General features: G+C 33.8%; 1 protein-coding gene across 1 annotated transcript in view; it reads left to right on the forward strand.

The window, feature by feature from the left end:
• The window catches only part of ASCC3 (activating signal cointegrator 1 complex subunit 3), a 318,333-nt gene that overhangs the window by 201,779 nt on the left and 101,771 nt on the right, over positions 1-14,783 (forward strand). The window contains exons 22-29 of the mRNA XM_068985127.1: positions 2,523-2,621; positions 3,564-3,732; positions 5,871-6,091; positions 7,945-8,030; positions 9,480-9,646; positions 9,757-9,902; positions 10,023-10,143; positions 12,306-12,448. Coding sequence (XP_068841228.1) covers positions 2,523-2,621; positions 3,564-3,732; positions 5,871-6,091; positions 7,945-8,030; positions 9,480-9,646; positions 9,757-9,902; positions 10,023-10,143; positions 12,306-12,448 — 1,152 coding nt within the window. The remainder of the gene's footprint in view (positions 1-2,522; positions 2,622-3,563; positions 3,733-5,870; positions 6,092-7,944; positions 8,031-9,479; positions 9,647-9,756; positions 9,903-10,022; positions 10,144-12,305; positions 12,449-14,783) is intronic.

The following is a 14,783-nucleotide window of genomic DNA, read 5'->3' on the forward strand; positions in this document are numbered from 1 at the left end:
ATTGTCCTTCTTGCAAATGTCCTTCTTTGGCTTCCATTCCTTTCCTATTTCTGTTTTTACCCCTACTGCTGTACTTTCTTCTAAAACTTACCTGTTACTGTGTGTGTATATATATACACACACACATACACACGTTGAAAATCCACTCTGGATCCTCTTATTCAGGCAGTAATTCTTTGGTGTTAGCTGCTCAGTCATGTCCAACTCTTTGCAACTCCATGGACTGTAGCCTGCCAGGCTCCTCTGTCTGTGGAATTCTCCAGGCAAGAATACTGGAGTGGATTGCTATTTCGTTCTCCAGGGGATCTTCCTGATCCAGGGATTGAACCCGGGTCTCCTGCATTGCAGGCAGATTCTTTTACCACTGAGCCACAGGGAAACCCTCAATAACTCTTAAGGTCTATCTTTGCACCAGGCACTATGCAAAGAGTACAGTAGAAAAGAGATTGTAGGTACAGAGAAGCAAGTGTCAGTCCTTTCTTTCAAGAGGCCAGTGAGGAGTGAAGATCAGTAAATGTAGTATAGCAGTGCCTCCTTTATAAGGTTCTAGTTAAGTGTAAGTAAATATTGTCTGCATATTTACAATATCTGTCATAATGTCATCGTCTGTGTGACATTAGTACCTCTTTAAAGTGAATGCCTTTTACTATACCCAACCATAGTCCTAACTGAAATCAACCATTGGCCTTAAAGTGTCCTAACCATTCATTGTTTCAGTTTCCTCATCTGTAAACATGTATTATAATAATAATTATCTTTCTCACAGAATTTCTGTGAGGACAAGATGAAAGAAAATTATACATAATATTTTTATAAATATAAAATTTATATAAATTATAAGATTCAGTTCAGTTCAGTTCAGTCGCTCAGTCGTATCCAACTCTTTGTGACCCCATGAACCGCAGCACGCCAGGCCTCCCTGTCCATCACCAACTCCCGGAGTTCACTCAGACTCACGTCCATTGAGTCCATGATGCCATCCGGCCATCTCATCCTCTGTCGTCCCCTTCTCCTCCTGCCCCCAATCCCTCCCAGCATCAGAGTCTTTTCCAATGAGTCAACTCTTCCCATGAGGTGGCCAAAGTACTGGAGTTTCAGCTTTAGCATCATTCCTTCCAAAGAAATCCCAGGGCTGATCTTCAGAATGGACTGGTTGGATCTCCTTGCAGAACCATTAACCACAAACTCTAGTTTTTATATATTGAAATACATAGAAGTTTTAGATTTTTTTACCCTATTTTCTTCTCTTAAGATACATAATAAATCTTCCACAATGCATTAGCAGAATGGAGTACTTAAATTATTTTCGTAGCTGCATTTATCAGTTGGAATACTCTTGGCTGTAAGAACAGCAAATATGAGTAGTCTCAAACTGACTTAAGGAAAAGAAGATATGTGTGTGTGCTAATTCACTTCAGTCATGTCCAGCTCTTTGCAACCCCATGGACTGTATGTAGCCCACAGGCTCCTCTGTCCACGGCTTCTCTAGGCATGAATACTGGAGTGGGTTGTCATGCCCTCCTCCAGAGGATCTTCCTGACCCAGGGACTGAACCTGAGTCACCTGCAACTCTTGCAATGCAGTCAGATTCTTTACCACTTGAGCCACCAGGGAAGCCCAAAGAAGATATATCCTCTTACAAAATGATAGGTCCAAGGGGAGAATAGGCCCTAAAGATGACTGAGTCTTCTGTTTAATAATACTGTTCCAGACACAGGATCTTTCCATCTCTTTTCTCTGCTGATACTTTTGGCTACTTCTCAAATGTATTCATGCTTCCTTGTTCGCAGTTAACAGAGAGAGGGAAAAAATACTCCCTGCTTCAGCAGCCCAGAGAATGCACCTTTTCTTCAGCCTGATTGGGCCAGTACTGGGCATGTGCCTGTCCCTTGCCACACGCTCTTGTGAGGGGGATACTATAAGCTGATTAGCGTATACTAACCAAAATTACTCTTGGAGGTGGGGTAACCTTCAATGTTACGTGAGAGAGAAAAAGAGATGAACATACTGAACAAGTCTAGGCTTTGTTAGGAATAAAAACAGAAAGCAGTGAGTACACAAAACACAATATATCTATCCAATGGAATATTACCTGTTAGTAAGAAGGTATGTAGGACTGATGCATGCTATGACATGAATGAAAATGTTATGGCAAGTGAAAGAAACCAGTCGCATATGATTCCATTTATGTGAAATGTCAAAAACAGGCAAATCTATAGAGAAAGAAAATAGACTGGTTGTCAAGAGATGGAGGTTGATATGATGGAAAGATAGTTAGGGTACAAGGTTCTTTAGGGGATGATGAAAATGTCCTAAAATTAGATTATAAAGATGGGCACAAAACTTTGTAAAAGTATTTAAACTATTGAACTGTATACTTTAAGTGAGTAAATTTTGTTAAGTAAATTCCATATCAATAAATCTGTTAAAAAGAGAGAAAGGAATGGGTTCTGGGAATGCTAACAATAGAATCCCTTACTTGAATTAAAATATATAGTATTAGGATACTATTTTCCTTCTAGGTCCATGGGACAGTAGGAGAACCATGGTGGATTTGGGTAGAAGATCCTACAAATGATCATATTTATCATTCAGAGTATTTCCTAGTTCTAAAAAAACAGGTAAATATGTCTGTGTGACTCTATCCTTATTTTGTTGCTATCATTGAAAAGAAAATATAAACTAATTTCTGTTTTTACCTATTTCTCTATAATTTCATAATGCCATTGAAGCTTTATTTATTATGTTTTGTGTTTCTGTTTGGTTTTAAAAGAGAATAGTGATTAAATATTATAATCTTCATATATTCAATATGATTTTCATTTGAGAAATTGAATTGTAATCTTTCTAATGGTTTAAGGCCCTAGATTCCATAGGGGTGGAATGTGTCAAATGGGTGGAATAAATAAAATTTTTAAAATTAAATGAATAAAAAATAACTTCAGGTGTTACATAGGTACAGTATTAAGACTACTGAATACATTCTATAAAAGACATTCTTTTTTAAAATTCCAAGAGAAAGACTCAGTTTGATGGAATTCACTATGATGCTTCATTCCTAATTTCTCTTTTTATCAAAGAAAAGCTTTAGGCCTGAGTGGACATCTATAGAATTTTATAGCAATATTTTATTTTCATTTCCTTTGTGTTCATGATTCTTTTATTTATGCCAAGTGTTCTGTTATTCCACCTATGGTAGTGAAAGATTTTCTTTAAATATTAAATGAATAATTCGCTAAACATTATGAAGTTAAATATTTGAATGAATGAAGTTAGGGAAATTATGATAATGAGTTAAATTGGTTACTTGATAATACATGATGATATGCGTATGTAAATATTATAAGTTGGGCATATGTTTTTCCTTTTATAATGTCAGATCTCCTCAGAGGATGACCACCTACAAGTTTCTGAAGTATCTGAATATCTCTATTTAGAAATCCAAGATATTTTCTTTCTCTTTAGTACATATTGCTGCAGATACCATTGTTTTTACAAGAGAATAAAAAGGCCTCTATGCTACTAGAATAACCATATTCATTCTATACTTTATTTCACATTAGGTCATTAGTAAAGAAGCTCAACTACTGGTATTTACAATCCCTATTTTTGAGCCTTTGCCTTCCCAATACTACATCCGAGCAGTGTCTGATCGATGGTTAGGAGCTGAGGCTGTATGTATTATCAACTTTCAACATCTGATTCTACCAGAGAGACATCCTCCCCATACAGGTAACATGTGGAATAGTAACTTGAATCATTGATTTTCCAAAACTGTTGTTTGTAGTTCATGTTGAAAAGTATCTATGCTTTAAAATTGTCTGAATCTAAATAAAAACCCATCTTATTTATCAATATAGTTTGAGAAGAGACTTTTCAAAATCAAATGTAGACCCTAATGGAGGCCTTAATTTGTTTTTTTAATTTGAGTTCCAAATACATTAAACTAAGCCTAGTTCAGTTAACAAGAATGACCCTTACTGTTGCTGTATTACTGTACCTTCATCTCTATAATCATGATTTCTCAAAAAATAATGAAATTGCAATATCTATTGATCTATTCATTGAAGACTTTTCTGATTTTCTTTTCATCAAATAAGCTTTGTGATATGTAGAATCTCAAAATAAAATACTTAAAAATGTCTGGTGCTTTATTTTTTGATTGAAATGTAGTTGATTGACAGTGTTGTGTCAGTCTCTGCGGTGTAGCACAGTGACTCAGTTATATATACATATATACACTTTTGATATTTTTTCCATTATGGCTTATCACAAGATATTAAGCCTAGCTCCCTGTGGTATACGTTGGGACCTTGTTGTTTATCCCTACTAAATGTAATGATTTGAATCCACCAACCCCAAACTCTCCATCCCTCTCCTTCTCTTCCTTCCCCTTGGCAACCACAAGTGTGTTCTCTGTGTCTCTGAGTCTGTTTCTCTTTTGTGGGTGTTTTAAACATATGCTACCAACCTCATTACTAGGTCTCTATGCTTGCAGTACCTGATTTTAACATGTATTGATGTTATATTTTAATTCTCATTTAATCCCTTTGTTGAGTGGATAAGCATGTTTTACCTTATTTATGTAATTAGCTGATTTTCTGACATTTTTAAATGCAACAAATGTACCACCATGACATATCAATTGATATTAAAAAATATATGATGTAACCTCAATGATTTCTAGTTCTGTGTGGATCCAAGTATATATACAGGCGTTCCACTGAACTCGAATCAGCTAGGAAAAATCTTCGTATTTCTCAGAAGTAAAACACCTTAATTTAACATTGTCAGTAAATGCTGAAATGTTTATTTTTTTAGTGTTAAGAATATGTCTATGCTTTGATTGGCATTACAAGTTAAGAATTCCTTTGTTCTTGATTTTCAGTGCTTCAAAACATATCAGTGATTGTAATCTGGTATAAGAAACATATAGTTAGTTCTCAATCAATTACCTATGTAATAGAGTAGAGCAGTGGGGCAGTGATAATATTTTAAAAATTAGCTTTTTACTTTTAAATACATTTTTTGAGACGAGAACTCTCCATACTTTCGACTTTGAAGCTGTACTGTGAAGATCCAACTCAAGATACAGACCACCATGTTCCCTGCTTGATTTTTTTTTCCCTTCTTACTCACTTCACATAAGTAGAATCATACTTCATGGAATAATCCTGAAATTAGCTAACTGATACCTTTCTGGATTATAGGAAAATGAAATGACTGTCAAGTTCAAGGGTATCTAGGTATAACTTTATTTAACAAAATCATTTTGATTTTCTAATCTCCTGGACTTCTGATGATTTACAGTTAAATCTAGTTTCTTTCCATGTTTTCTCAGCACAGTTATTTACCCAGTCACGCTCTGATTTAAAACTCCCACCCAAGTTTCTTCTTATTTTATTTATTTTATTTTCTTCTTAAGTTCATGTTAGTTTGCACTGTCTAGAACAACAGTGCACTCAGCCACTGTTTTGTCAATTATCTAACAAATGAAGAGTTAGTTGTTCTTAGTAACTGTTCTACTACTAGTTTGCAAGTGGTTTTCCTTCTTTTACAGGTTGGTGTAGATTTAGTTTTCTTCTAAAACATGTATATTTCCATATACCACTCATTCAAATCTCTTTCCTGATTGGAAGATCATTAGCGCTGTCTTAGAGGGAGCTCTGCGAGAAAAGTGTTTAATACGTATGTCAATATCATAATCATGGTAATGGGGAGGGGGGGAAGATCTGTAACTAGTACATAAGAATTGGTTAATCCTTTTTTCCCTCTAAAGAATTAAGGATTATTATGATTTGTTTCAAAAAGACAGTATTTTATAACATGCATGTTCTCCAGTTTTGTATGTACTTGTTGAATCTTTTCAGAATTACTGGATCTTCAGCCTTTACCTATCACAGCTTTGGGCTGTGAAGCATATGAAGCACTGTACAACTTCAGCCACTTTAACCCTGTGCAGACGCAAATATTTCATACACTGTATCACACAGACTGTAATGTCTTACTTGGAGCACCCACTGGATCAGGAAAGACTGTTGCAGCTGAATTAGCCATTTTCAGAGTCTTCAATAAGTACCCTGCTTCAAAGGTCAGTTGGAAACAATCACATATTTACATTCAATTATAAAACATAATTTATAATCTGTAAATTAGCCACTTCTAAATATACTGGCAGGACTTACTGAATAGATTTGCCACTCTCTTGTGAGTTTTCCAGGGGGGCCCAGATCAATATATGAGTAAATGGCCACAAGAAAATTTATATTAATACTTTGGAGTCCTTTAGTTAGATTTCTAATGTACTTATTGGTGCTCACATGTCCTTTCCTTGTTGCAAAGTATCTATAATTCATAGGAAATTTCATTGTAAGATATGTAGTTCATAGCCATACTTATAAGAAATATAATGATTCATAATCATTAATCATAATCAAACCCTTTGGCTGTGAAGGAAATGCTAATACTTTAATAAATACAGCTGATTACACACAGGAAATACCAAAACAGCCTTTATTCCACATTTCTCCAAATGGCCATGCTATTATTAATGTAAATAATGTGTTGAGTCAAATAAGTGTTGATTTTAAGCTTTCTTGAAATGTGAAGTACTCTCAGAAACCTTTTTTTCCAAAAAAGTGAATTTATTTGTTATGATTAGAATTATGTGCTCTTTTCCTCATCATTTGTGATTTTAGAAATGTTTTAACTTCCTTTTTCAATGATTTTCACTTAGTAGCTATTCTTCCCTGCTTAGCTTTATGTTTTCCTACTCTTAAGTTTATTATGTGGCTGTGGATCCATTGAAAGTGAAAAAAAGTGAAAATGAAAGTCACTCAGTTGTGTCTGACTCTTTGTGACCCTCCAGACTGTAGCCTGCCTGGCTCTTCTGTCCATGGAATTCTCCAGGCAAGAACACTGGAGTGGGTGGCCATTCCCTTCTCCAGGAGATCTTCCCAAGCCAGGGATCAAACCCAGGTCTCCCACATTGCAGGAGGATTCTTTACCATCTGAGCCACCAAGAAGCTCAAGAATCCTGGAGTGGGTAGCCTATCCCTTCTCCAGGGGATCTTCCCAAGCCAGGAGTCAAACCGGGGTCCCCTGCACTGTAGGCGCATTCTTTACCAGATGAGCTACTATAGAAGCCATTAGGAGACAAATTAACACAACCAGTAGAGCTCTGTTCTAAATTGGAAACATTTTATAGGGGAAAGAATTTTTTTCCAGTAAGTAATCTGTATGAAAGTTTAGATTATTAAAAACCAGGGTTTTTTTTTTAAATTTATTTTTGTTTTTTGAATTGTAGAACACCTAAAATGTATGAGTGGCATTGGCGTCTTCCATAAAATCTACATTAAAATTTAAACAACCAGATTATTTATCTGTATAATTTCAAAATTAGTAGCTTTTTTCATGAAAGAGTTATAACTTATATAAAATGTATTATCTTCTAGTTTTTAAAAAATTTTCACGTTATGTTAAAAGATAATTTCATTCTGTGACAACCAAGAGGGGTGAGATGCAGAAGGGAGTGGTGAGGAGGTTCAAGAGAGAGGGCACATATGTATACTTATGACTCATTTATGTTGTTGTATGGTGGAAGCCAACACAATATTGTAAAGCAATTATCCTCCAATTAAAATTAAAAAATTTGTAATGATAATTTCATATAAACCACCTAAAGAAAATACCAATGGTGCTTTTTAAAAAATATTTAAAATTTTCTATGTCAGTATTTTTATGATTTGTTACATTCATGTCTTACTTTGGCTAAATGTAGTTTAAGCTAATGACATTTTCCCATTAATTTAAAATTTTAAGTCTTTCAGTATTAAAAGATACATTTTAAAGCTACACTTATATTTTGATAAATTTTATTGAGTTTACCTGTATTTGAAAATGATGTCACTGTTTTCATGAGATCATTTTGCATCCCCATTTTAGGCAGTATATATTGCACCCTTAAAAGCCCTAGTACGTGAACGAATGGATGATTGGAAAGTTAGAATAGAAGAAAAACTTGGTAAAAAGTAAGTTCTTCCTTTTTCAGAAGATATGTGATGAATAATTGAAAAGGATCAAGAAATAAAAGATTTGCCTAAAACTGTTGAATGCTTTTAAATGGTTTTCATTTTAGTTAAAAGTGTTGTAGTTAAAATGTTCTCAATATTCTCACTTGTTTCAAGATTGAAAAATGAAAGCCCTTAATTTACTTATACTTTTATTTGGCAAGAAAATTTTCTCAAAACTTTAGATTCAAAAACAAAAGAAAAATAAGGTATGTCTCTATTTTTCTTTCACGCACTTCAAAGTAGCTTCCAAAAACTGCTTAGAAGGCATTTTGCATGTAAATAATTTACCAAAAAAAGAAAAAACAAATCATTGGAGAACATGACTTAAAAAAATTTTTTTTTACTATTGACAAGATTACTTATTATAATATTTTTTTAATAGCAAGATTGCGTGTAACCTGAGGGACTGCTGGAGCATCACTAAATATACTATGACACATTCACACCATGCAAAATATTGTCTTACTCTGTGAAAAAAATGAATTCTACATACTGAAAAATACATCTTCCAAGATACTGTTTAAAGAACTGTTTTTAAGTATTCCCCTTTTGTTTTTAAAACTTGATGAAGAATATAACTATGTGTTTGTTTTAGAATGAGAATCAGGTGATGAGAATATCCATTTTGCAGAGACTATTTACTATATATATATATACTTTGAAGCATCAAATATATTACCTATTCAAAATAATAAATAAAATGTAAAAAAATCATAAAAGGAACGTAAAGCTTTGGGAATGCTATCCTTGGAGGAACTAATCTTGATTTTTTTTTTCTGTTTTTTGCATGTCAAAACAGATATAAAAATGACTTCATGGTTACCTAAAAGTTGGAGTTAGCCTTCAATTTTCCTTCTTTCTCACAATAATTCTGAGATCTTCTCAGAATGGGAAGACAATATATTTGCCCCAGCTTACCTTGTTTGTGTCCTTATATATTTGAATTTGCCTATAATATCTAGACAATTTCAACCTAAGAAAAGAAACAAAATTTACACACAATTATATTCTTAATGAATGCCTCCTTTTGTCTTAATAAATTAACACTTTCCCTCATTAGAAAGGTGTTTATTCCAACATAAGGAGGAGCTGTGAGTTCACCTCTGTAAAATCACAAAGGTTAGAGGCTTTGTAAACATAATGAAAACAAAGTTTGATACTCTTGCATATCTGCATAGAAGTTAGATTTCAGTAATTTGCTTTTATATATTCTTCATTTTATGGGAGGAAATCATCTAGAATCATTAAGAAATATCTGTTTTGGACTCAAGTCAGAAAATTTCAGAAGTCAAAGGGAGATAAATTAGTTTTAAGCATAATAAAATTTTATTTTGAAGGCCATATTTTTGCTTTTTAAGCTCATGTGTTACCTGAAAATTTTAAGGGATCATTTTTATTCTCCTCCAGAGTTATTGAACTGACAGGAGATGTAACTCCTGATATGAAATCCATCGCCAAGGCTGACCTTATCGTGACCACACCAGAGAAGTGGGATGGAGTCAGCCGAAGCTGGCAGAATAGGAACTATGTAAAGCAAGTCACTATTCTCATCATAGATGAGATCCATCTGCTCGGTGGGTACCACTGCATCTGAATCCAGTTTACAAACTGGGACTCCTCATACCTGCAGCAGCTAGCATCAGGACTTGTTAAATGATTAACGTCCATTATTCCTCTTTCTTAGGGGAAGAAAGAGGCCCTGTTCTAGAAGTCATTGTATCTCGAACGAATTTCATCTCATCCCACACAGAAAAGCCTGTTAGGATAGTTGGACTATCCACTGCATTAGCTAATGCCAGAGACCTTGCTGACTGGCTCAATATTCGTCAGGTATGTGAAAGATTGGTAAACCAGACATTTCATAGTATGGGTTAGGGCCTTATTAAGGAAGCCCTAGAATATTATAAAGCATAAAAACTGGAAATGGTTTCTCTCTCATTTTTCCTCTAGATGGGCTTGTTCAACTTCCGACCATCAGTACGCCCAGTTCCACTGGAAGTTCACATTCAGGGTTTCCCAGGTCAACATTACTGTCCTCGTATGGCTAGTATGAATAAGCCTACATTTCAGGGTAAGCTTCAGATTTCCTGGGATGAATAACAGCTGTTTTGTATGGTAGCCTTTAAATGCATTCTAAATGTCCTGGGCTTCTTTGAAAGGGTGGTGCTGCTCCAACTTCTACAGATATCTAGAACTATTTACGTTAACTGTTGAGGAATAATAATATATATTGAACTGACTATTGAAAGTTTAATTTCATAAGTGAAAATGTCTTCATAGTAGAATAAATGTATGTACTCTAAAAAGATCAAATTATTCTTAAAATTAATTTATTAAGGTATTATGATAGTAACTTGAGTAAATGACAAATAGAATATTTGTTTTAGACTCATAATATTAATTTTTATCAGAAACCATCTGAAAAATTTCAGTACTTTTTTTGGCTATGTATCTGTTTATGTTTTATTTTTTGTTTTTCCCTTTCTAACAAATTAGGCAGGCAGGAAAGATTTAAGAATAACACTCCTGTTTTATTGAAACATGTTTTCGTGTTTAGGCTGCATAAGGAATATTTATTATATCAATTAAAAATAACCTCCAAAATAAATTCTCTAATGTGAACTGCTGTTAATTGTGAGGTGACAGTTGTGAGGTGACTTTTTAGCTGCTGTAATTAGCCTTATGACAGAAGCAAAGTATTGATTGTGAACTGGAGACCAATCTTGGCAGTTCAGATTATTTACACCTCCACAGAAGCATTGTACAAAATCACTAATGAACAATAAATCTGCCATGAACTGTTCAGCCACACCTGTTCTTGCAGCAGCAAAAATCCATTAAATGTTTGAACTTTAAAAAAGAGGCAAATTCATTCATTCATGATTATGTGCACCAATGATACCAATATTGTACTAATATGTGTATTTTAAATGTATCTCTAATATGATTTATCAAAGTATTACCATTTGCATTCTATAAATTCTGATCTACTGTGAATGTGTTAATTTGCCATAGTATGTTTGATAAATTGGTTCCATTTAAGGAATGACTGATCCCAAACCAGTGATTGAAATGAAGCATTTTATATTATGTAAATCAATAGTAAATTAACTATACCTACACTTCTCTAAATATTGCATAAGTACAGCAGCTATCCTTGTAAACTATTATACCTGTAGTGGATCACTATATTTCTTTGAGTTTACATTTATGATTTTGTGATAGCTTTATTTCTCACTCTTAGGTATAAATATAGCCAAGGTCATGTCAACATTTCTATTTATGAGCCTTGTTCTTTTAGCCCATGAAAAGAAACTCTGCAGCTCACCTTTCAAACAAGAAATTATAAGGAAGTTGTACTTTTTAGTATAAAAATTTCTAATATCTCTGTTTAAAGAGACCTATGTACACATAAGTATAAATTCTCCTTGTGCCATCTTATCAGTATTTTGGAACCTATGCATAGCAAAGAAACTTCAATTCCAGTTAAGTCAAATGATTTGTGTGGCTATTTAAGTAATATTTTTTCAGTCTTATTACCCAGTTTTCAAACTACTCATCTTCTGTGTTTCTACTCCCTATGTGCCATCACTCAGACATGGATTCAAGTATGGTATTTTCTTCAGCTCTCTTCTGTGTTCTCTTATCTTCCCACTTTAAACCTTATACTTACATTTTGGCGAAAACATTTTTCTGACATATCTGATTAATTTATTGATACAAACTCACTTAATTTTTCTATCTACTGGTGACAGGACAAAAATAAATGGAATTTTTGGTGGCTTTCCTTCAACCCCACCCCTGCCTCAGGTCTTGATTCTCTCTCCAGACCCCAGGACCAACTAACACTGCAATATCATTGCTTGGCCAAGCAGAAACACAACTCAAAAATAGAAAACCCAACCTAAGATCTAGTATCCCTGTACAGTTGTATCCATATACAGTTGTTTATGGAGAGTCTCAGCTTTTAAGTCTCCTTCCTTGGCAGGTCAGAACTGAACCAGGAGTCAAGATAGTTCAGTCTTCCCTGTCTTGGGCAGAAAATTCCCCTAAGTAGAGATAGCTACCTTTCCTTTCATATCATTTCTCTAGTATAATGTCAGAATTTCATGACCAAATTAAGAATTCAATTAAATCATTTACATCCTTAGTTTTCATGCATTTGATATCGTAATGAAATTCAGATTCTGGTTTAAGTGGCTTACTATTTTATTTTCTATAATTTTTCAACAGCAATTAGAAGCCATTCTCCAGCCAAACCTGTTTTGATATTTGTCTCATCAAGACGTCAAACTCGTCTTACTGCTTTGGAATTGATAGCATTTCTAGCTACCGAAGAAGATCCAAAGCAGTGGTTGAATATGGATGAAAGAGAGGTAAGCAACATATTTTAATTCTACTTCTTATTCCTGTCAAATTAGTGTGTATTGTAGTATAATGGGAATTACATATATAGTTATGTTTAGTTTTAATCTATTTATTACCATTGCTGTTGTTTTTAATTCATGTCCAACTCTTTGCAACCCCGTGGACTGTAGCCCACCAGACTCCTCTGTCCACAGGATTTCCCAGGCAAGAATACTGGAGTGGGTTGCCATTTCCTTCTCCAGGAGAGATTCCTGATCCAGGGATCAAACCCATCCCTCCTGCCTTGAAGGCATATTCTTTACAACTGAGCCACCCAGGCTTCCCATATATTACTGTATATCTCCCTTTAACTTCATCACCTATGTATATTTTAATATTTGGCTAAGTTTTTTCATAATATTTGAATGTTCACTGCTCTTGAAATTCATAACCAATTTTGCAAAGTTAACTTTGTATAAACTATATAACATGACCATCTTCAAAAACTTAGAAAACACTGATAAGTAAAGCCTATTATTGTCCTTTAAGTAATAAGCATCATTAAAATGTTTTCATATCTGCATAATTCTATTATATGACTCTTCCATTGTACTTTTCTCCTATAATTAAATAATCATTCATCTTTATTATTATGGGTTTTTCTTTATTTAGAGTTATTTCCTGAGTACAGACTTATAAATTTAAAATTAATGGTTCAAATAATGTAGCCATTTTTTATAATTTTTTGTACACACATAATTACTTTCTAAAAGGGCTGTACCAATTTTGATTATCCCTATTGATGTATGAATTGTCAGCAGTGTATGAGAGTAACAGTCTCAGTATATACTCACTTGTTTTAATTTATTGTTATAGATCAAATGTTTCTTGTTTTAGTGTTTTAATGTGTGCCTTAATTTTTTTGTAGTTGAACGTTTTTTTCCATATATTCTCTTTTGTCCCTTCATTCCTTTGGGTTTTTATCTGTTGCAGTACAGCATTTTAAAAATATATTTGTGTGGGAACCTTACCAAATTGAAATACCATATACCCATGCATACACCCCTAAAACTTTATACAGGCATACCTTAGAGATATTGTGGATTGGGTTCCAGACTACTGCAATAAAGCAAACATTGCAGTAAAGCTAATCACACAAAATTTTTGCTTTCCTAGTGCTTAATAAAAGTTACACTTACACTATACTATAGTCATCTAAGTGTGCTATAGTATTATGTCTTTAAAAAAGTACATAACTTAATCTATTATAAAAAGACTGTATTGCTAAAAAAAAACACTCACCATCATCATCTGAGCCTTCCATAAGTCATAATTGTAATATCAAAGATCACTGATCACAGATCATCATAACAAATAAAATAATGATGAAAAAGTTTGAAATATTGAGGGAATTGCCAAAATATGACACAGAGACATGAAGTGAGCAAATGTTGTTGGAAAAATGGTGTCGATAGACTTGTTCAACATGAAATTGCCACAGACCTTCCGTTTGTAAAGAAAAAATAAAGCCACATTATTTGCAAAGCACAATAAAAGAGGCATGCCTGGTATGAGGCATGTCACTCATGAAGTATGTTACTTTTTTCCATATGTATGTGTTAGTTATATATACATGTATTAACCTTTCATCTGCTTTATTAGTAAATTTTGGTAGTTCACTGAGTGTCTTAGTTTTTTCAAATGGCAGTTTTTGCATTTTATGTGAAACAGTCTGTTAGTATGATTCTTTGTGATTCCTTCCAATACTTCTAAATGTAGGTATTCTCCTGTCTCCTGCCATAGATTGATAGATAGTGATTTTTTCTTTCTTACTCTTTTCTGGTTTTTTAAAATATGTTCCTAGCTGGAGTTACGATTGGAAAAAAGTAGCCGAAATCAGTGATAAAACTGTTGCATTGTCCTCCTTCTCCCTGCGCCTCTCCACTTTTTCATCTCATGTAGCCTGAAGAACAGTAAACACAGTGCTCCAAGCCTACTAGTGCCAGTCTCAACAGTCACATATTCCTCCCCCTCCGTGTCTCACAACTCATTTAGGGTTGGATGGTACTGTGTGTATTACAGTCATATGTTAACATTAGTTAACTAGCAACAGTTAACACTTCAAGATGTTCTTATGTAGGACCACAGATGACCTTATTAATCACTAATAAGTAGCAGAACCCAAAATTAACTTCATGTAAAAGCTATCACATAACCCATGAAGTAGGGTGAAAGCTATCATTTATCTTTCAAGTTTCATCATTACTCCTTTAATGTGATTTGTAGGTATATACAAGGTATACAAGATAATTTAAAATCAACATAATTTTGTCAAAAGTTCCTTATCCTGTGTTATTTACTTAT

The sequence above is a fragment of the Capricornis sumatraensis genome, chromosome 13, assembly GCF_032405125.1.
Source record: "Capricornis sumatraensis isolate serow.1 chromosome 13, serow.2, whole genome shotgun sequence".
Lineage (NCBI taxonomy): Eukaryota > Metazoa > Chordata > Mammalia > Artiodactyla > Bovidae > Capricornis > Capricornis sumatraensis.